We start from the raw sequence: 23509 nt of genomic DNA, 5'->3' as shown, positions 1-23509 counted from the left end.
AGGAGCAGGGGCGTATCTATGGAAAATAGCGCCTATGGCAAGCACTGATATTGCGCCCCTGTCCAAATATCTGACACCCATCTTTTAGATAACTTTACCATAATATCAGCTCAAAAATTCAAGTCAATCTCATTAATCTTTTAATTAACAAATTATGGCACTACGTGAAAATTATAACTGCACCTTCCTTGCTTTCACTGATGCTAATTGGTCTATGATGTGATTAAAGTCTGCTTTTTCAGTTTCTTCTCTTTCTACACTCAGCAGAGCAAGATCACAGAGTCTGCCTTGACCCATAGAGACTCTCAAATATGAAAGTATTAGTTTTAATTTGCTGAACCATCTCTCACAGCTGGCGATGGAAAATGTGATGGTTAGCATTATCTGAATAGCAATCTGAAGATTGGGGAAGACTCTCTCATCTCCATACTGAACAATAAATTCAAGAAGCTCTTCAGGTCTTGGTATTTTCATGTTGACCCATCTTGATAGCAACATTCTGCAATCCAGAATTTCTTCATATAGCTGCTGTCCATCAGCATCAGAGCTGTACAATTCGCCCAAATTTTCGCACTTCTTCTTTAGGTCGTTACTGTTGGCACCGTAACACAGTCCCTCAACATCGAGAAGGAACCCAAACTTGGCGTCAGTGTTGCGTGAATGAGTGAACCTTTCGTCCATTTCTCTGTGAAGACGGTCGAGTGTTCCCTTCATGACTCTTTCCATTTCCTTCTTAGCTGTTAACTCAGCATCTCTCGAGTTCTCATCAGCCATTCGTTTCTTTTGTCTCTGACACCTTTCAACTTCAATATTCCATTCTTGACAGAGACCGACTCCTCCGTTGATTGACTCACTGACCAACACTTCTCTTTCATCATAAAAATGATCTTGGAGGGCTTTCAAATCCAGGGCAGCATCGTGGAAGTTCATGCTAGGATCCTGCAGCCTCTTTTGAATACGGTCAATGTGAATGAGTACCTTGTTCCAAAATCCTAGCAAAATCAGAAAATCGTAACTCAACATGCGGTTGTACAGCTGCCTTGCGTCACTTCTTGTTTGACTGGTCTCATTTTCATTGTCTATCATGTCCTGGAGAACTTGAAGTATCTCCTCAAGGTACTTGTTGACGGTCTGCAGTGCTTCTGTCCTTGCACTCCACCTCGTTTCAGACTCTGGCTTAACAACCATAGCCATGGTGTTTTTGAGTTTTTCCCAGCACTGTGTTGAAAGAGAGAAAAACACGTGGACAGCTTCGTCCAAAAAAACGTGACCATCATTCTTCCACCATCCTTCTCTAGCTGTTTCAAGATGTCTTCAACCAAGCTCTCAGCATTCTTCTGGCTTATCTGGATAAAACCAAGGAAGGACTCTCTAACAAGGACTGCTTTCCTCTCAAAATCAACTTCCACATACCTCACTACTTCTGACATCTGCTCACGGTGTGCCTCATCAGGGGTCGAGTTGAACATGAGACCATAGTCCTTGGCTTTACGAATGCTTCTCAGTAAACTCTGGTGAACAGTGGATGCCACCATGTGGATGAATTCATTCTGGACACCTGGTGAAAGATAAGACGTGGATCCAGGATGACTTTCCAAATGAGTGAGGTGTTCTTTTATGACAGGGTCAAAGATGGCCAGTACTTTCAGTAAGCCAAGGAAATTTCCCACACTGGAGTCATCGTCTAGCTGAAGTAACTCCCTGTGTCCTCGCAAAGTCAGGTTCTGAGTCGCAAGGAATTTTATGCAGTGAAGGATCTCGTCAAGATATCACGCCATTTCTGCTTTTTCTTCTCAAATACCACGTGAATAACTCCTCTGTTTCCAGCTAAATTTCTTTCCATTTCTTTCCACTGTGTGAAGCATTCCCGATGATTCTTGGCATTTTCATGAACACTAATCCTTTCAGGTGCTTTCCACTGGTTGAATCCACTTTCCAGCTCCAATGAGAATTGATGGTCTGACTGGGAATGGAACAGACAACAGATACAAAATGCAGACTTTAGAAGGGGAATAGACCAGCCATGAGCGAGTCACTTCCTCACCACGACCATTTCCCAATTTCCTCTTGAACCAAGTTTTGTTCGTTGAGCGGTTATTTGCCGGTAGGAAAGACCCCTCACTGTTCTGGAAATGCTTCAAACCCGGCTTTATTATTTCTGTTCTCAATGCGTCAGGCAGAATTGCTTTTCCAGTATCCTTGTCGAACTTCAGAAATCCAATGTCATGCTGTTCAATCACTTTGCTATGACAGTTTGAGACTCTTTGACACCATCCAGTTCACGAGGTTCAGTGTCGTCAGGTTCAATCACATCAGGTAAAATCTCATCAATATACTCAAGACCACCACCACCACCATCGTCTTCCCCTCCTGTCATGTCCACGTTCTCTGTGGCAGCCTCACTCTTAATCTCATCATACTCAGATTTATCTGACCTGACTTCCTCCTCGGTTTGTGATGCATTTGTACTTGATCCACCTTCGGATTCTAACAAACTTGTAGCAGGTGCAGGCAACTCCATTGAACATGTCGAACTACTTGTTCTGGGCTTTTCAAAGAAGGGCATGAAGAACTTGCTCAATTTCTTGGCTTCATCCACCTCCAACTTTCGTCTCTTCCGTCCTTCAGCTCCACTTTCCTTCTTCGTGAAGAAACATTTCATGGTCTTCTTACACAATGCTCTGAAATAAGGCCATCCTAGTGCTTCTCACCCATGATAAAGACAGATCATACATCTGAAGAAAATTCTTTTTTCACTATCTGAGGATGGCTTGTCTGACTTTAATAGAAACTGCTTAGTGATGCCCCCTGTTCAAGTGGTGCCCAGGGCACATGCCATTCCTGCCATACCTTAGATACGCCACTGGGGAGGAGTGTGAATCATAGTGGCCTTAAAAGTAAAATTGAGTTAATGCATTTAATTGAGTTTAAGTTCTGGCCTGTTAGCGGAAGAAAGCTGTGTGAGATCTCATTTAATGTGGGGTGCCTTTTGAATTCATAGTGCCTGGTCTTGGCCCAGTGCCAAGGTGTTTCGAGATGGCTGCAGACCAGGCATACAGCAGCAGACATGAACATGTTGACACAGACAGATGACTAATGCCTGTCAGCGCACAAGTTCAGACATTCTCCCTGTCTCTGTCACCCCCGTGATCATATGTTCCCACTGAAACAAAACAGTGGGAATGGATCAATGCCAAATCCTTCTCCTTTAGTGTCCACTCCATTCTTTCAAACTTGTTTGTTTTGAGAAAACCTGCGCTGGCGGAGTCTCCTCCCCCTACCCCTGATCCCCCGGTTTCTCTAACTCTGTGCTTCTCTCCCACTCCCCCTCCCTTTGCAGTTGCTGTGACTCTGGATGTCGAAACAGCCGGTCCGAAGCTCGAAGTGCTTCCAGATTTAAAGAGCGTGAGATACACCGGGAACTGGAGAAATCTTCCTGATTCCAGGAAGAGGTTTACAGGCCGATCTTGTGTGCTGGGATTGGAGGGATTTACATCGGGGAGGCATTACTGGGAGGTGGATGCGGCAGGGTGTCGGCGTTGGGGTTTAGGAGTTGTTCCAGAGTCTGTGGAGAGACAGGCACGGCTTGAACTAATACCAGAAAATGGATTCTGGACCATCTGGCGGTATGATGACTATTTTTATGTAAACAGCTCTTCTCAGCCCTGTCTTCTTGCTGGTGCCATCCCCCAGAGGGTGGGAATTTATCTCAGTTATACATCCGGGTCAGTTTCATTTTACAATGTGGAGACCAAGTCTCATCTCTACACCTTCACTGGGAATAAATTCACCGAGAAACTTTATCCTCTTTTTTGGAATGGGGACGAAAATTGGCTGAGAAGCTGTTCCAGTCCCACTCTGGGTCTGTAATCGGGTTGGGTCTAAGACTAGCATCAGGAGTGGAACAGAAAACCTGCCTGCGACAGGTTGCCGCAGAATTGGTCACATTTTATCCCCAAATTTTGCATTGTTAAACCCAAATAAACCTGGAAATAAAACAGCTGGAAATATAAATGTAGTGCAGTAAATTAAAAAGGAATTAATATTTGGAGACATGAGAAAATCTGCAGATGCAGGAAATCCAAAGCAACTCAAACAAAATGCTGGAGGAACTCAGCAGGCCGGGCAGTATCTATCGACAAAAGTAAACAGTTGACATTTCAGGCCAAGACCCTTCATTGGGACTAGATAGGAAGGGGGAAGGAGTCAGGCTAGCAGGTGGGGGGAGGGGATGAAGATGTACAAGGTGGTGGGTGATGGGTGAAACCGGAGAGGGTACGAATTAAAGAGCTGGGAAATTGATTGCTGAGAGAGATAAATGGCTGGAGAAGAGGGAATCTGATAGGAGAGGACAGAAGACCATGGAAGAAAGTGAAGGGGGAGGACACCAGAGGGAGGTGTTGTTCAATTAATATGAATACATTAACTGCATCCATCAACAGAACAGAAATACTATATTTTGTGAAAATATCAAGATTAAAATGGACCAGATGAAAATTTGCAGATGATATGAAGATAGATGGAGGGGCAGGGAGTGTTGAGGAAGCTGGGAGTATTCCAAAGAACTTAGACAGTTTTGGAGAATGGGCAAATAAGTGGCAGATAAAATATAGTGTTGGGAAATGTGTGGTCATGCACTTTATCAGAAGTAATAAAGCCACAGACTATTTACTAAACATGAGGAAATTCAGAAATCAAAGGCCCAAAGGGACTTGGGAGTCCTTGTGCAGAATTCCCTAAAGGTTAACTTGCAGACTGAGTTGGTAATAAGAAAGGCAACTGCAAGGTTGCCATTCCATTTTGAGAGGACTGGAATATAAACACAAGAATGCAATGTTGAGGCTTTATAAAGCATTGGAATTTTCTTAACCAGAGGGTGGTGAATCTGTGGAATTCATTGCCACAGCCACCTGTGGAGGACAGTCACATGATAACAGGCATGTGCGCAGGAAGATGTGACAGTGACCAGGTTTGGTAACATTGCTTGAGGGTTGTTCATTGCACCAGGATAAAATTTATCCTATGTTAATTACACTCCTCCCCACCTCCACTACTGAACTGTACTGAAGTATGCCTTTTGATGGTATTTTGTTGTTGTTTGAACTATTTCTTTTGCGCACGGAAGGCAGGGGTGTTTGATCTTTAATGTTTTCTTTCTTTTCAAATCTTTTTATTATTATTATCCAAAATTAACAAGAGTACATCGAAGTAGGCAACATTTACAATGTCTCAAGAAAAAAAACATTATTTTAAAGATTGAAAAAATTTTGGAGACAAAAAAAAAGAAAAAAAACCCTACTAAACAAGGAAAAGTGGGGAAAAAATACCATTAGGTGTTCAATCCCGGAGCCATGTGACATACAAAAAGCTTCTAAAGATAAACATCAAACTGCCAGCAAGAAAAAATTACCAAAAATTTACAATTAGATTGTGGAGGAAACCTATCAATTAATTCAAATGATAGTAACGAGCAAATGAACCCCATCTTTTCTCAAAATCAAACATAGGTTCAAAAGCTTGACTTCTAATTTTCTCCAAACTAAGACATAGGTTTGGTTCCTTTGTTCTCTTTTGATTTATGACTGTCTGTGGGGAAGATGATTTTCAGGGCTGTATACTGCATTTATACTTCGATAATAAATGAACTTTGAACTTTGAGCTTTCGAACTTTGCAGTATCTGTTCAGGGGAAAAAAAAGGTCATTGTGACAGCCTTAGTCAAATAACTTCTAAACGGAAGGGTCTTCAGGCGGGACTTCTACATCTCTTCGTTACCATGCCCCATCAGCAATTTCGAATGTGACCATTATTATAGCAACCTGGAAGTCCAGGGCTGCAGAAATTCAACTGTAGAGTTGATATCTGGGGTTGGAGACCACAGAAATTCGAACACTTAACTATAGAGGATATTGGGGTGCAAGTCCATATCTCCCTGCAAGAGGCTACACACAGGTTGCTAGAATTGGACAGATAGTGTATGACATGCTTGCCTTTATTGGTCAAAGAATTGAGCTCACAAGCCAGGAAGTTTTGTTGCACCTTTATAAAACACTAGTTAGGCTTCATCTGATTAAGGTTATAAGATTATAAGAGGCCTAGATAGAGTACTCAGCATCTTTTCCTTGGGACTGAAATGCCTAATATTAGGGGCATGCTTGTATGGCGAGAAGGGACAAATGCAAAGAAGATGTGTGGGTAAGTGTTTTCTTTACAGATTCACAGAGAACGTTTGGAGTCTGGAATGTGCTAGTCGGGTGGTGATGGAGACAAGTGATAAAGATGTGAGATAGGCACATGAATATGCAGGAAATGGACAGATATGGCTATTGTTTAAGCAGAATTGATAAAATTAGTTCAGCTTTTCATTACTAATTTGTTCAGCAAAATTTTGTGGATCTGAGGGCATGCCCTGTGCTGTATGGGTCCATGTTCCATATATTATTTATTGCTATTGAACTTCTAAAGGGCCGGTCTGCTGCTCTGCACATAGTTCCACAGAGGGTCTCCAAAACCTCAATACTGGAAGGCATAAATCCTACCACTGGGTTTTCCTTCAAATCAGTTCAATATATAATACTCCCAGTCCTACAAAATCCAACCAAAGATAGCGCCACCACTGGCTCATTAATACTGCAGAGAAGTTTTATCATTAAGAACCAGTTTACTGACTGCATTCTCAATCAAACACTTGGAATTGTGCATGGAGTTATGAGAAGCCCTTTTAAAAAATTGAAGAAATGATGTGAAGAAGTTGTTTGGCGCTGCAGACGAAGTGCAACACTATGACAACTAGGACTCCTCACCATTGGGCGCCAAGCTACTGTTGCAGTTAGTAAAATGCTATGACAGCTCAGGGTGTCAGAGTTCGGGGTTCAATCCCGACACCCTCTATAAGGCGTCTCTGTATGCCCTACTCATGGAATACATTGTTTTTCTCTGGGTCCTCCATTTCCCTCCAACAGTCCAAAGACCTGCAGGGTAGGTTAGTTTGTCATTGTAAATCGTCCTGTTAGAGTTAAATCAAGGTTGTTGGGGGTTGCTGGTTTGTGCGGTTTGAAGGGCCAGAAGAGCCTATTCTGCACTGTATGCAATCAATGATATGAGACTCGCCACCACTAACGCAAGGCTCCCCAGTCTAGAGTTGGATTAGGATCCAGGTAATTTTTTTTATTGTTATTCCTTGTAGTTTTAGTTTTCTTTACACTTGCGAATGTACAATCCTGTTTTGTCTGTAGACTCTTAGCAAATTGTATATTTGGTTTGTGACGGGATCCTGTATTATCCCTATGAAGTGTACTTCTAAAAAGAGAGAGAGAGAGTTGTTCAACACAGACACCTTGTTATTAAGAGAGAGAGAGGCGAAGACTGCTTTGGGATGGTGTTATGGTTTCTCTGCAGCATGTTTACACTTTTGCAAGGACACTGCCAGCTTCTGTGTTCTTACAGAGAGAGAAGGGAGGAGCAACTTGATGGATAGCTGGTGTTCAGCGTGTGAGATAAATAGAAGGTCAGCTGATAGACTGACAGACACATGGTTTTGGACACTGGATGAGCTTTGTTGTGCCCACAGAAAGGTGGGTTTTGGAGGATCGATCAGTGGCTCTCGCAGTGTGGAAAAGGTGTGACTGGTGGGGAGTTATTAGTGTTTCCAACCCTCGCCTGGGTTAATAATTACACCACAGAAAAATGGTCTCCTTTGTTGTGGTCACAGTCGGTGACTTCTAAAGGATTTCGGAGGACAACGGGAAGATCGACAGCATCAGCTCACCTGAAGACTCAAATCTCTCCCTCTCTCTCTCCATCACTACTCAACTCAAAACCACGAACTGAACTGAAATTTACTCATCACCGTAAGACTGTATCCATTTACCCCTAGGCTTGAAGAAGCTTGGTTTTTATATTTCCACACTTATATATATAATCATTGCTAACCTGTTTGATATATCTGATTTTATATTGCTGTATTGCGTAGTTCCTAATAAATACCATTATTTAATAGCAATACCAGACTCCAAAGTGTTTTCTATTTCTGCTGGTTCTTTAACCTGTCACGTGGTACGTGACAGGTTCATTTCCTTTAAATATAGTTTCTTTGTTTGTGAAGCTGAAGTGTGATTCAGACAGTAAATACTAGACTGGTTTCTCATCAAAACTGGCTCAGGCCAGTCTGTAGTACAAAGGAAAGTTGTGAGCTCATATTTACCAGCCAAGTAATTCCTTGTACTCCAAGTTCCTCCTCCTTACACATAACATTCACTATTGTTGGAATAAACATATCAGCTTATGACATGTTTGTTAACTGTGTTTATTAGCCTATTCCATGATGTCTTCCTTTCAGTTTTACTTGTCATACCAAATTTCTTGCCCTCTGCCCTACTATTGTGGTACCCGTACCCCATGCCATTCTAATTTAAACCCTCACAAGTAGCACAAGCAAACCTCCCAGTGAGAATGTTGGTTCCATTTCAGGTGTAAACTGTTATAGTTTCTAAAGGTCCCACCTGCCCAAACATACACACATAAATGTGAAGCCCCCTATTCTGCAGCAGCTCTTTCACCACATATTAAATTGTATTATTTGTCTATCTCTCACCTTACTACCATGCAGCACAAGTAGTCACCAGGAGATGAGAGCCCTCGATGTTTTGCTTTTTAAACTTTCTACCCTTTTTTCTCTAAAATCCCTTTTCAGGACCTCAGCCCTACTCCCGCTTTGACATTGAACCATGGCCACTGTCAGTATGTCATACATCCACTGTGAGGCATCATTGGCATTCACAGTAGGGAGGCAACACACCATCCTGGAGTCCAATTGCAGGCACAAAAATACTTATCCACACACCTGACTATCCAGTCCCCTTTTGCTATTTTTCTGCCAGACACCGTCGTTCCCTTCTTTGTCTCAGAGCCAGGCACGATACCACTGACCCAAAGGCTGTTGGCAAATGAGAGTTGATCCCTCTCAAAATGGAATACCTGAGGAGAATGATGATTTGGGAATCCTGCACTGTCTACCTACTCTGCTTTCTTCTCTGTGTCATCACACATTTACCTGCAGCCTGCCGCTCAGGTGTGAAGGCCTCACTAAAACTCCAGTATTGGTTCTGAGTACCTTCAGCAGCAGCTCCAGTTGCTCGATCCAGTTGATCCGCTGAGTGAACAAGAAGGAGGACTTCAGACTCCGTGACCTGCCGCATATTGCAGGAGGAACATTCTGCTGTCCTTACTGCCGTTTCGTCTACTAAGTCAAATGGCATGGATTAACAGGAAAGTAAAAACTTCTCCTTTTCCTCATGCAGGCCTCCTCGCCGAAGCAGAGCCTCGGCTCCCCATCCCTACGCTGAATGAATCTAAAGTGGCTGCCCCACTTCACCTTACCTTCCCTTTGTTGTCACAACAATAAACTCCACGGCAGAGTCTACACAGACTTGCAGGTGATCTGTGCAATGGGTTCGGCAATTGTGCTAGTGTGTATGCATGTTCTAGCTATGGTGGTTCATTATGGCGGTATTAAACTCCCTTCTTTTTGTTGTAGCCTTGTCGAGACTTGCCCTAAAGCACAGCCACCCTGCGTACTCTCATCCTTGTCTGGGAAAGAGAACTACCGTTTCAAATGGCACTGTCAAGGAGTGGTATTCCTTTAGTATTAGTTATTGTTTCCAGACGCAGCACTGACATTAAGTTTCAGTTTGAGGACTTTAGTAAACAGTTCTGTTGACATAGCATTTATTGTTTTTTCTTTTCCTTTCAATTCTGCAACAGTTCTTATTAAAGTCAGTGAACTGTCGACAGGTGTCAGTGTCTTTCTCTCGCCATAGTTGTGTCATATCCAAACATTTGACTGCTAGTCTCAACAACGCAAATGGACCCATCAGAGCGAGAGAACAACTGACCTTGGCCCTGAAGTTCATTGGCCAGGTAGGGGAGAAGTTAGAAGCGATCGAATCTGTGTTGGGTGAAGTTATCAAAGCAATGTGGCAAATAATCTCAGTTCGACAAACCCAGTGCCAGTTGCAGGAACAGGAGTCGTCCCTCGCAGCAACTGTTCTGCAGCTCAACACAGACAATCGGAGTCAGGTGGCCGCACGGCCGCAGTCCACGAACTACCAACTGTGAGTATTAGCATTCTCGCCAACGCAATTCAGCAGCCTCCGGCTGCGTCGGTCCCACTCCCAGCATCCCGCAGATCCTCCTTTACTGCGGCCCCAAGAACCTCGGCCGCTAATGCCCTGACTCCCGCGTCTGGCCCAGAACCAAGTATTCCTCCACCAGGCAGATACTCCGGTGACCCCGATGACCATGGACAAGTAAATGAAGGAGACGTTGGCCTTGAGGTTTATCCGTCCGTCAACCTCGCCAGCAGGGGCAGGCTTCCTTTTTGTGAACAAGAAGGGTGGTAAGCTTCGTCTCTGCAAGAACCGCTACGCTCTTCTCCTGTTTGCCTCTGCTTTCGAACATCTCCGGGGCGAAATGATACTTTCCATGATAGATGCTTATTACCTGGTTCGTATCAGAGAAGGGAATGAGTGGAAGACAGCTTTCAACACCTCTACTGGCCACGATAAGTACCTTGTGATGCCTTTTGGTCTGGCCCAAGCCCCCGGTGATTTTCAGGCCCTGGTCAAACGATCTGCTCAGGGACATGTTGAACCAGCCCGTTTTTGCGTATTTGGACGACAGTCTGATGTATTCCGCACTTTCCATGAAGACGCCCAGCATGTCCGGAAGGCTCTTGGACGGCTGCTCGAGAACAACCTGTACACCACGCCAGAGAGGTGTGAGTTCCATAAATACCAGGTGTCGATTTTGGGCTACATATTTAACCCTTTCAGTGTTCAAACTGACCCAAGAAAAGTTCAGGCGGTCACTGAGTGGCCCAAAACCATCGACAGTCAAACAGATGCGGCGCTTAATGAGGTTTGCGAACTTTTATCTCCGCTTCATTTGAAGTTTCAGCTCAGCCGCGCCCCCCTCCGCCCCCCCATGAATGCACTCACCAGGATTCCATTCGACAAACGCAGCAGACCAATCGTTCTCGGAACCAAAGCGACGCTTCACCACTGCCCCGGTGCTGCAACACACAGACCCATCCCGACCGTTAGTTGTCGAGGTGGACGCATCGTACGACGGCATTGGAGCTGTACACTCTCTCAGCGCTCCTCTGTAGATAGCCAGAAGCATACTTGTGCCTTTCTTTCCCGTCGCTTGACTCCGGCAGGGAGTAACTACGACGTCGGGAATCGAGAACTTCCGGCTGTCAACAAGGCCCTGGAAGAATGGCGACGCTGGCCGAGGGGACAGAGATTTTTATGTTAGACAGATCACAAGAACCTTTCCGACATTCGGGACGCTAAGAGGCATAATTCCCGTCAAGCTTATTGGGCTCCCTTCTTCTCCCGGTTTAATTTTATCCTCAGCTATCTTCCCAGCAGCAAGAATACCAAGGCAACGCGCTCTCCCGGCAGTCCGACGTGTCTGAAGACAATGCTGATCTAGAGCCCGTCCATCCTTGCCCGTGCATTGCTGCTCCAGTGAAATGGGGAATAGAGAAGGAGGTGAGGGTTACCCAACTTTCGAATCCAGGCCCATGTGGGGGACCTCCCAACTGGCTGTTTGTCTCTGCTACACTGCGCTCCAAAGTGTTGGGATGGGGTCACTCCCATCCGGTTAGGCATCCGGGAATTCAACCGATCAGTGTGTTTATCAACAGATGATTTTGGTGGCCATCTATGTCCCAGGATATTCACGACTTCGTCTCTGCCTGTCCCATTTGTGCTCAGAACAAGGCCAGCGCCCCGCGGGTCTGTTATGCCCGTTGCCCGTGCCCCACGCCCCTGGTCCCACCTCTCGGTGGATTTCATCACTGGTCTGATCCCGTCTCCTGGAAACACTACAACTTTGGTTTTCCAAGGCTGCGCACTTCCCTCCCCGAGCTCCCATCGGCTCGGAAGACTGCGACACTCATGGGTCAACGTTTGTTCAGGCTGCATGGCTTCCCTCAGGACATTGTGTCTGATCGAGGTCCACAGTTCACATCACGTTTTTGGAAGGCTTTCTGCTCTCTTGTAGCAGCCACCGCCAGCCTCTTGTCTGGTTTCCGCCTCAAAAGTAATGGTCAAGCTCAGAGTGAATCAGGAGTTGGAGACATCACTGTGCTGTCTTGCCTCCTCCAACCCCACGTCCTGGAACTCTGAATTGGTCTCGGCAGAGATCGCCTACAATAACCACTAGTCCTCCTCCACCGGCATGCCACCTTTGAATGCCAGAAGGGATTCCATCCTCTTCTCTTCCATGACCAAGAGACTGATGTGGGAGTTTCTGCTGTTTAACAGCTGATCCACCGCTACCAGCATACCCGGAGACGAGCCAGGGCTTCTCTGTTGCGTGCTGAGAAACAACATGCCCGTCAGGCTGATCAGCTCCGCCGACAGGTGAGGCCTCTCAAGCCAGGAAACAAGGTCTGGCTGGCATCAAGGGACCTTAGAAAAATAGAAACATAGAAAACCTACAGCACAATATAGGCCTTTCGGCCCACAAAGCTGTGCCGAACATGTACTTACTTTAGAAATTACCTCGGGTTACCCATAGCCCTCTATCTTTCTAAGCTCCATGTACCTATCCAGGAGTCTCTGAAAAGACCCTTTCATATCCGCTTCCACCACCGTCGCCTGCAGCCCATTCCATGCACTCACCACTCTGCATAAAAAAATACCCTGACATCTCCTCTTTACCTCCCTCCAAGCACCTTAAAACTGTGCCCTCTCGTGCTAGCCATTTCAGCCCTGGGAAAAAGCCTCTGACTATCCACACAGTCAATGCCTCTCATCATCTTATACACCTCTATCAGGTCATCTCTCATCCTCCGTCGCTCCAAGGAGAAAAGGCCAAGTTCACTCAACCTGTTTTCATAAGTCATGCTCGCCAATCCAGGCAATATCCCTGTAAATCTCCTCTGCATCCTTTCTATAGTGTCCACAATCTTCCTGTAGTGAGGTGACCAGAACTGAGCACAGTACTCCAAGTGGGGTCTGACCAGGATCCTATATAGCTGTAACATTACCTCTTGGCACTTGAACTCAATCCCACGGTTGATGAAGGCCAATACACCCAATACCTTCTTAACCACACAGCCAAAACTGCGCAGCAGCTTTGGGTGTCCTATGGATTTGGACCCCAATCTTCCATACTGCCAAGAGTCTTACCATTAATACTACTTTGTATATTCTGTCATCATATTTGACCTAGCAAAATGAACCACTTCACGCTTATCTGGGTTGAACTCCATCTGTCGCTTCTCAGCCTATCAATGTCCTGCTGTAACCTCTGACAACCCTCCATACTATCCACAACATCCCAACCTTTGTGTCATCGGCATATTTGCTATCCCATCCTTCCACTTCCTCATCCAGGTCATTTAAAAAAATCATGAAGGGGTCCCAGAACAGATCCCCGAGGCACACCACCGGTGACCGACCTACATGCAGAATATGACCCATCTACAACCAGTCTTTGTCTTCTGTGTGCAAGCCAGTTCTGGATCCACAAAGCAATGTCCCCTTGGATCACATGCTTCCTTATTTTCTCAATAAGCCTTGCATAGGGTACTTTATCAAATGCCTTGCTGAAATCCATAAACACTACATCTACTATTCCACCTTCATCAATATGTTTAGTCACCACCTCAAAAAATTCAATCAGGCTTATAAGGCACAACCTGCCTCTGACAAAGCCATGCTGACTATTCCTAATCATATGATGCCTCTCCAAATGTTCATAAATCCTGCCTCTCAGGATCTTCTCCATCAACTTACCAACTCCTGAAAGCTGAGAGTCCCAAGTTGGCCCCATGCTATGCCAATAGACAATAATAGACAATAGGTGCAAGAGTAGGCCATTCGGCCCTTCGAGCCAGCACAGCCATTCACTGTGATCATGGCAATCAGTATCCAGTTCCTGCCTTATCCCTATAACCTTTGATTCCGCTATCTTTAAGAGCTCTATCCATCTCTTTCTTGAAAACATCGAGAGACTTGGCCTCCACTGCCTTCTGGGGCGGACCATTCGTAGTGGAAAAGGCTTTCAACAAGGTCTCGTATAGGTTGCGTCTACCATCATCAATGAAGATCCACCCAGTGCTCCATGTTTCCAACCTCAAGCCGATTACTTGCGTTCCCATGGCTCCAGTCAGCCCACCATCCCCTCCTCCCCGCTTAGTGGATGCTTCCCAGATCTATACTGTGCGGCGTCTCCTGGCGTCTCGCTGGGAAAAGGGGTAGGTCCAGTACCTTGTAGATTGGAAGGGTATGCTCCTTAGGAACGTTCTTGGAGCCTGGCTGATGACACACTGGGCAAATCTCTCATCCTAGACTTCCACCTAACAGAGGTCTGTAGCATCTCGGGAGCTGCGCGTAGAGTCACAGAGACACAACCAGGGACTCTGAAGCGGAGTCTTCACGCCCCCGCAGCGGCTGCGGAACAGATTCGGCAATTTCTATGTGTGTGTGTGTGTGTGTGCGCGCGCGCGCGCACTCTCTCTCTCGTTCCCTCTCTCTCTTTCTTCTTTCTCTCTCTGTTTGTCTCTGACTCTGTTTCTGTCTCTCTATCTCTCTCTGTCTGTTTCTGTCCGCCCGCAGAAAAAGAATCTGAGGGTTGTATATGGTGACATGAAGTTTTACTTTGAACTTTGAACTTGGGCCATATCCGAACTTTTTTGAATGTTTGTGGGTTGAGTTGCCACACACTTAGCCAATCAGAAACAACTTTTCAAAAAGCTTTTGACTCATCTCCCCTGCTGCTCGATTAAATATAATCAACCGCTCAATGCACCATTGTCGTTTTGGGGTTTGCGCTCCAACTGTGCTGGCAACACGGGACTATTTACTGTCAGCGGCCAGTTCGTTTTAACTGTAATCCTTCGGAAAATGCCACTTACTTCTGAACAAGCCTCCCCTGCTCCTTTTGTGCTTCAGCACCGAGATTACAAGAAGCCGTCGGAAAACCTACTGCCTTGGTGTCGAAGAGCGTTCATAAGCACACAAGATGAGAATTCCCAAGCAAACCAGGAATTGTTAACAATTTGGCTGGAGAGACCCCCATCCCTAGGGTAATGAGGAATAGTGAGCTGAAACTCAAGATGACGATAAATTGCAATACAGGAAGATTAACACGCTGTTATGACAACAATCTTTCTTTCAATGTCAGAAAAACAACAGCAAATGATCATAGACTTCAGGATGATGAGTGGGGCACATGCTCCTGTTTACATCAATGATGCTGATACTGAGAGGATGGAGAGCTTCGTGTTCCTCGGAGTAAACATGACCAATAACTGGTCCTGGTCCAACCATAGCCAAGAAAGCTCACCAGCTCTACTTCCTCCAGAGGCTAAAGTAATTTAGCTTGCTCCTTTGGCTTTCACCAATTTTCATCGATCTGGTCACTGCAAGAAAATGCAGAGAGTTGTGGACAGCTCATGGAAGTCAGCCTCTCCTCCATGTAACTCTGTTCACATTTCTTGCTGTCTCGGTAAAGCAGCAAACATAATCAAGGACCCTACCAATCTCACACACGATCTCTTCTTCTCCCGTCAGGCCGGAGATAGAAAAACCTGGAAGCACGTCCAAGGCCAGATTCTATTCTGCTGTTAACAGATCCCCTGTTGCAATAAGGCAAGATGGTAATTCCCAAGCACACCAGGTATTGTTAGTAATGCGGCTGAAAAGACCACCACCCCCAGGGAATGAGGGAAAATTCTTGTTCCCCGGTAAGGATGCTCTTCCGGAAGCAGATTCTGTGATCACTGTCCAATCGTGATTTGTTCATTAATTAGATGAGAGAGAATCGCTGAGCCTTGGAGATAAAGGAAAAAACATAGCGAAATGAAAAAGTCTTTAAAGCCCACAGCGTCATTCGGTGCTTTTATATTTTAATTTAAATTCTTAAATAATCAAAGGCCCTCGCCCACCCTGGACGAGGTGGGCTCTCCTCGCCCATCAGACAGAACATACAAAAGCCTGATAGAACTTATCACCAAATTCAAAAACAATTTGTATCCCACGGTTACCAGAGTCTGAAACGAACTTATTGTATAAGATCGATATTTTACTTCACAATCTAACTCATTATGATTTGCACTTAATCGTTTACCTTAATACACTCTTTCAATAAATTTTACTCTTTAGACTTTAAAACATAGACACAGAATTGGGCCATGCGGTCCTTTGAGCTCCGACATTGGGTCACGAATGATTTATTATCCCTCTTGATTTCATTCTCTTGCCTTCTCCTTCTAATCTTTAGTGTCCTTACCAACCTCTGCTTTAAATATACCCAGTGACACAGCCGTCTATGATAATGACTTTCACAGATTCACCACCCTCTGGCTAAATAAATCCCTTCTCATGTCTATTCTAAGGGACATGTATAATTTTTGAGGCTATGTACACTGGTCATAGAGTCCCTCACTTTTGGAAACATTCTCTGTACGTCTGCTGTAATCAGAGCTTTCAATATCCAGTAGGTTTCGATGAGATGCATCCTCGTTCTTACGAATTCCAGCAAGTACAGGGCCGAAGTTCCTCGTGTGTTCCTCTGCACCCTATCCAACGATAGGGCATAATTTCTTAGATAAGGGTTCCAAAACCTGTTCAGCTTTTACAGAAAAAGTGTTGAGTGTGTGGAACGAACAGCCAGCAGTGATGACCATAAGACATAGGAGCAGAATTAGGCCATTCAGCCCATTGATCTGCTCTGCTATTCCAGCATGGCTGAGCCTGGATCCCACTCAACCCCATACACTTGCCTCCTCGCCATATCCCTTGATGCTCCGACTGATCAGGAAACAACCAACTTCCACCGCAGTCTGTAGCAGAGCAGTCCTCAGGTTTACTACTCTCTGGCTAAAAAAAAATCCTCCTTACCTCTGTTCTAAAGTGTCGCCCCTCAGTTTTGAGGCTGTGCCCTGTAGTTATGGATACCCCCACCATAGGAAACATCCTCTCCACATCTACCCTATCTAATCTTTTCAACATTTGGTAGGTTTCAATGAGATTTCCACATATTCTAATTTTCTGTGACTCCAGGCACAAAGCTGCCAAAGGCTCCTTCATAGAACCATAGAACCATACCATAGAAACTACAGCACAGAAACAGGCCTTTTGGCCCTTCTTGGCTGTGCTGAACCATTTTCAGCCTAGTCCCACTGACCTGCACACGGACCATACCTCCCATCCATGTATCTGTCCAATTTATTCTTAAATGTTAAAAAAGAACCCGCATATACCACCTGGTCTGGCAGTTCATTCCATACTCCCACCACTCTCTGTGTGAAGAAGCCCCGCCTAATGTTCCCTTTAAACTTTTTCCCCCTCACCCTTAACCCATGTCCTCTGTTTTTTTTCCTTCCTTTGCCTCAGTGGAAAAAGCCTGCTTGCATTCACTCTTTCTATACCCATCATAATTTTATATACCTCTATCAAATCTCCCCTCATTCTTCTACGCTCCAGGGAATAAAGTCCTAACCTATTCCACCTTTCTCTGTAACTGAGTTTCTCAAGTCCCGGCAAAATCCTTGTAAACCTTCTCTGCACTCTTTCAACCTTATTTATATCCTTCCTGTAATTTGGTGACCAGAACTGAACACAATACTCCAGATTCGGCCTCACCAATGCCTTATACAACCTCATCATAACATTCCAGCTCTTATACTCAATACTTTGATTAATAAAGGCCACTGTACCAAAAGCTCTCTTTACGACCTTATCTACCTGTGACGCCACTTTTAGGGAATTTTGTATCTGTATTCCCAGATCCCTCTGTTCCACTGCACTCCTCAGTGCCTTACCATTAACCCTGTATGTTCTACGTTGGTTTGTCCTTCCAACATGCAATACCTCACACTTGTCAGTATTAAACTCCATCTGCCATTTTTCAGCCCATTTTTCCAGCTGGTCTAAGTCCCTCTGCAGGCTCTGAAAACCTTCCTCACTGTCTACTACACCTCCAATCTTTGTATCATCAGCAAACTTGCTGATCCAATTTACCACATTATCATCCAGATCATTGATATAGATGACAAATAACAATGGACCCAGCACTGATCCCTGTGGCACACCACTAGTCACAGGCGTCCACTCAGAGAAGCAATTCTCTACCACCACTCTCTGACTTCTTCCATCGAGCCAATGTCTAATCCAATTTACCACCTCTCCATGTATACCTAGTGACTGAATTTTCCTAACTAACCTCCCATGCGGGACCTTGTCAAAGGCCTTACTGAAGTCCATGTAGACAATATCCACTGCCTTCCCTTCATCCACTTTCCTGGTAACCTCCTCGAAAAACTCCAACAGATTGGTCAAACATGACCTACCATGCACAAAGCCATGTTGACTCTCCCTAATAAGCCCCTGTCTATCCAAATGCTTGTAGATTCTGTCTCTTAGTAATCCCTCCAATAACTTACCTACTACTGACGTTAAACTCACCGGCCTATAATTTCCCAGATTACTTTTCGATCCTTTTTTAAACAACAGAACAACATGAGCCACTCTCCAGTCCTCCGGCACTTCACCCGTAGACAGTGACATTTTAAATATTTCTGCCAGGGCCCCCGCAATTTCAACACTAGTCTCCTTCAAGGTCCGAGGGAACACTCTGTCAGGTCCCGGGGATTTATCCACTTTAATTTTCCTCAAGACAGCAAGCACCTCCTTCTTTTCAATCTGTACAGTTTCCATGGTCTCACAACTTGATTCCCTCAATTCCATAGATTTCATGCCAGCTTCCTTAGTAAATACAGACGCAAAAAACCTGTTTAAGATCTCCCCCATTTCCTTTGGTTCCGCACAAAGTCGACCACTCTGATCTTCAAGAGGACCAATTTTATCCCTACAAATCCTTTTGCTCTTAATATACTTGTAAAAACTCTTTGGATTATCCTTCACTTTGACTGCCAAGGCAACCTCATGTCTTCTTTTTGTCCTCCTGATTTCTTTCTTAAGTATTTTCTTGCACTTCTTATACTCCTCAAGCACCTGATTTACCCCCTGTTTCCTATACATTTCATACAACTCTATCTTCTTCTTTATCAGAGTTGCAATATCCCTTGAGAACCAGGGTTCCTTATTCCTATTCAATTTGCCTTTAATCCTGACAGGAACATACAAACTCTGCACTCTCAAAATTTCCCCTTTGAAGGCTTCCCACCTACCAATCATATCTTTGTCAGAGAACAACCTGTCCCAATCCACGCTTTTTAGATCCTTTCTCATTTCTTCAAATTTGGCCTTCTTCCAGTTCAGAACCTCAACCCTAGGACCAGATCTATCCTTGTCCATGATCAAATTGAAACTAATGGTGTTGTGATCACTGGAACCAAAGTGCTCCCCTACACAGACTTCTGTCACTTGCCCTAATTCGTTTCCTAACAGGAGATCCAATATTGCATCCCCTCTAGTTGATCCCTCTATATACTGATTTAGAAAACTTTCCTGAACACATTTTACAAACTCTAAACCATCTAGACCCCTAACAGTATGGGAGTCCCAATCAATGTATGGAAAATTAAAATCCCCTAGCACCACAACTTTATGTTTCCTGCAGTTGCCTGCTATCTCTCTACAGATTTGCTCTTTCAAGTCTCGTTGACTATTGGGTGGTCTGTAATACAATCCCACTAATGTGGCCATACCTTTCCTGTTTTTCAGCTCCACCGATAAGGACTCTGTAGACAAGCCCTCTAATCTGTCCTGCCTGAACACTGCTGTAATATTTTCCCTAACAAGCAATGCTACTCCCCCACCTTTCATTCCTCTGCCTCGATCACATCTGAAACATCGGAACCCTGGAATATTAAGCTGCCAGTCCTGCCCCTCCTGTAGCCAAGTTTCACTAATTGCTACAACATCATAATTCCACGTGTCAATCCACGTCCTCAACTCATCCGCCTTCCCCGCAATACTCCTAGCATTAAAATATATACACCTCAGAAGATTTTTACCACCACTCACAACCTTTCTATTTGCGGATTTGCTTAAACTTTCAATATCATTTATTTTCACCCCAGCCACACTGTCAGCTCTGGCACTCTGGTTCCCATCCCCCTGCAAATCTAGTTTAAAGCCTCCCCAATAGCACTAACAAACCTCCCTGAAAGGATATTGGTCCCCCTGTGGTTCAAGTGTAACCCGTCTCTCTTGTACAGGTCCCACCTGCCCCAGAAGAGGTCCCAATGATCCTGAAATCTGAAACCCTGCCCCCTACATCAGTTCCTCAGCCACTTGTTCCTCCTCCAGAGCATCCTATTCCTACCCTCACTGGCACCTAGCACAGGTAGCAATCCTGAGATTACCACCCTTGAGGTCCTGCTTTTCAACTTCCTACCAAGCTCGGAGTCATCCTCATGAATCTCCTCTCTGAGATATGGGGCCCAAAACTGTTGACGATACTCCAAGTGCAATTTAACTAGTGTCTTTTAAAGGCTCAGAATGATCTCTTTGTTTTTATATTTTATTCTGCTTGAAATAAATTCCAACATTTGCCATCTTTACCACAGACCCAACCTGTAAATTAACCTTCTGGGAGTCTTGCACGAGGACTCCTAAGTCCCTCTGCACCTCTGATGTTGGAATCTTCTCCCCATTTAGATAATAGTCTGCACTATTGTTCCTTTTACCAAAATGCATTATCACACATTTCCCACCACTGTATTCTATCTGCCACTTCTTTGCCCATTCTTCCAATTTGTCTAAGTCCTGCAATTGCATTGCTTCCTCAGTGGTACCTACCGCAAACTTTGCCACAAACTCATCAATTCCATTATCTGAATCGTTGACAAACAATGTGAAAAGTAGCAGTCCCAATACTGATCCCGAAGGAACACCACTAGTCACCGACAGCCAAGCAGAAAAGGCCCCTCTTATTCCCTTTTGCTGCCTCCTGCCTGTCAGCCATTCCTCTATCCATGCCAGTATGTTTCCTGTAATGCCACCAAATTTTATCTTGTTAAGCAGCCTCATCTGTAGTACCTTATCAAACACTTTCTGAAATTCCAAGTAAATGACACCCAAGATTTCCCTTCACAGAAACCATGCTGACTTGGACTTATTTTATCATCAGTCTCTAAGTACCCTGAAGCCTCATCCTTAAAAATGGACTCCAACACTTTTCCAACCACTGAGGTTAGGCTAACTGGCCTATAATTTCCTTTCTTTTCCCTTCCTCCCTCTTAAAGAGTGGAATTTCATTTTTCAGTCTTCCAGTCCTCCGGGACTATGCCAGAATCAGTTGATTCTTGAAAGATCATGACCAATACACCCATTACCTCTTCAGCAACCTCTTTCAGGATTCTGTGATATATTACATCCAGTCCAGGTGACTTAAGCATCTTAAGACCTTACAGTTTCCTAGCACTTTTTCCTTTGTAATAGCAATGGCACTCTCTCCTGCTTCCTGACATTCACAGACCTCTAGCACACTACAAGCATCTTCCATAGCGAAGACAGATGCAAAGAACCCATTAAGTTCATCTGCCATTTCTCTGTCCCCTATTACTGCCTCATCAGCATCATTTTCCAATGTCACCTCTCACCTCCCTTTTACTCTTTATATAACTGAAAATACTTTTGGCGTCATGCTTTATATTATTGGCTTGTCTACCCTCATATTTCATCTTTCCCCTTACTGCTTTTTTTAGTTGCCTTTTGTTCTTTTGTTGGGTTTAAAAAGCTTCCCAATCATCCAACTTCCCACTCACCTTTGCTACCTTATATGTCCTTTCCTAGGCTTTTATGCAATCCTAACTTTCTTTGTCAGGCACGGTTGCCTACCCCTGCCATTTGAGAACTTCTTCCTCTGTAAGACATACCTCTCCTGTGTCTTGTGAACTATTCCTAGAAACTTCAACTATTTCTGCTCTGCCGTCGTTCCCACCAGCATCCTCCTCCAAACCATCTGGGTAAGCTCCTCTCTCATGCCTCTGTAATTCCCTTTATTGCATTGCCATATTGATACATGTGAGTTATGCTTCTCCCTCTCAAATTTCAGTATGAATTCAATCATTATGATCACTACCACCTAAGGCTTCCTTTATGTTCTGTTCCCTAATAAGATCTGTGTTATTACATAACACTCAATCAAAGATCGTCTTTCCCCGAGAAGGCTCAAGCACAAGCTGCTCTAAAAAGACATCTCGTAGGCATTAAACAAATTTCCTCTCTTGCGATCTAAAACCAACCCGATTTTCCCCATCCCCTTGCATACTGAAGTCCCCATTACAATTGTGTCATAACCCTTACTACGTTGCTTTCCCAACCTCCTTTGCAATCTTAACCCCACATCTTTGCTACTATTTGGAAGCCTATATATGATTTTTCCCTAGCAATTTCTAAAGATATAATTCCATCTCTTACCAACAGAGCCACTCCACTGCCCATGCCTTCCTCCCTGTCCTTTCACTACAAAGTATATCCTTTGATCTTAAGCCCCCAACTATGGCATTCTTTCAGCCACGAATCAGTGATGACCAATCTCTAATTGTGCCTCGAGTTTGTCCACCTAATTCCGAATGCTGCATGCATTTAAATACAGCACCTTCAGTCCTACATTCTTCGCCCTTTTGAATTTTGCCTGTGTGGTACAATTTAACTCTTTGCTCTGTCTGCATTTGTAGCCAGTCATTGGCTTGTCCTTCCCTACATCCATCATCTACTTGTAAAGTAGCTGGCTTGTCCTCAGCTTTATCATACTGGTTCTCAACCCCCTGCCATATTAGTTTAAACCACTCTCAACAGCTCCACTAAACCTGGCTGCAAGAATATTGGTCCCCCTTGGATTCAACTGCAATCCATCCCTTTTGTACAAGTCCCACCTGTGCCTGAAGAGGTCCCAATTATCCAGAAATCTGTATCCCTATACCCTGCTCTAATTCTTCAGCTTCGCATTTATCTGCTACCTCAATCTATTCCTAACCTCACTGTCGCATGGCACAGACAGCAATCCCGAGATTACGACCTTTGAGGTATTGCTTCTCAACTTCCTTCCTAACTCCGTGTATTCTTTTTTCAGAACTTCCTCCCTTTTTCTTCCTATGTCACTGATACCAATATGTACCACAACATCTGGCTGCTGACCCTCCCTTTTCAGGACACTGTGGACGCATCCAGAAACCAAGTTCAGATTCACCAAGCTTCTTGGCTCGAGGCCGCATGAAGCTTCACGGAAACCCTCTTGGATACAGCTGGGGCAGATACATTAAGAAGATGGCGCCAGCGAACATGTGAACAAGGGAGACATCCTCCAGACAATTCACGAACATACTTCTTTCACCTTTTGAACGTCTTTTTTGTTTCAAATATGGTTCTGCTACTGTTGGAGCCTTTAGTCTACATTTTGATGGTGTGCTTTCAGGTCAATTGAGCGATCTGGCAGTTTGCTGTATCAGAGAGGGTTCCGTGAAGCTTTGAGCGTCCTCGAGCCAAGAAGCTTGGTGACCGGGCTCGAACCCAAGATCG

General features: G+C 44.6%; 1 protein-coding gene across 1 annotated transcript in view; it reads left to right on the top strand.

Moving 5' to 3' along the window:
- LOC134346441 (uncharacterized) overlaps positions 1–7973 on the top strand; it is a 79207-nt gene extending 71234 nt beyond the window's left edge. The window contains exon 12 of the mRNA XM_063047810.1: positions 3341–7973. Within this exon, the coding sequence (XP_062903880.1) occupies positions 3341–3870 (530 nt within the window). The 3' untranslated portion in view covers positions 3871–7973. The remainder of the gene's footprint in view (positions 1–3340) is intronic.
- Positions 7974–23509: the final 15536 nt, after the last annotated feature.

Source organism: Mobula hypostoma, chromosome 5 (assembly GCF_963921235.1).
Source record: "Mobula hypostoma chromosome 5, sMobHyp1.1, whole genome shotgun sequence".
Lineage (NCBI taxonomy): Eukaryota > Metazoa > Chordata > Chondrichthyes > Myliobatiformes > Myliobatidae > Mobula > Mobula hypostoma.
The sequence above is the reverse complement of the archived record's forward strand: the minus strand, read 5'-3'. Positions and strand labels throughout refer to the sequence as shown.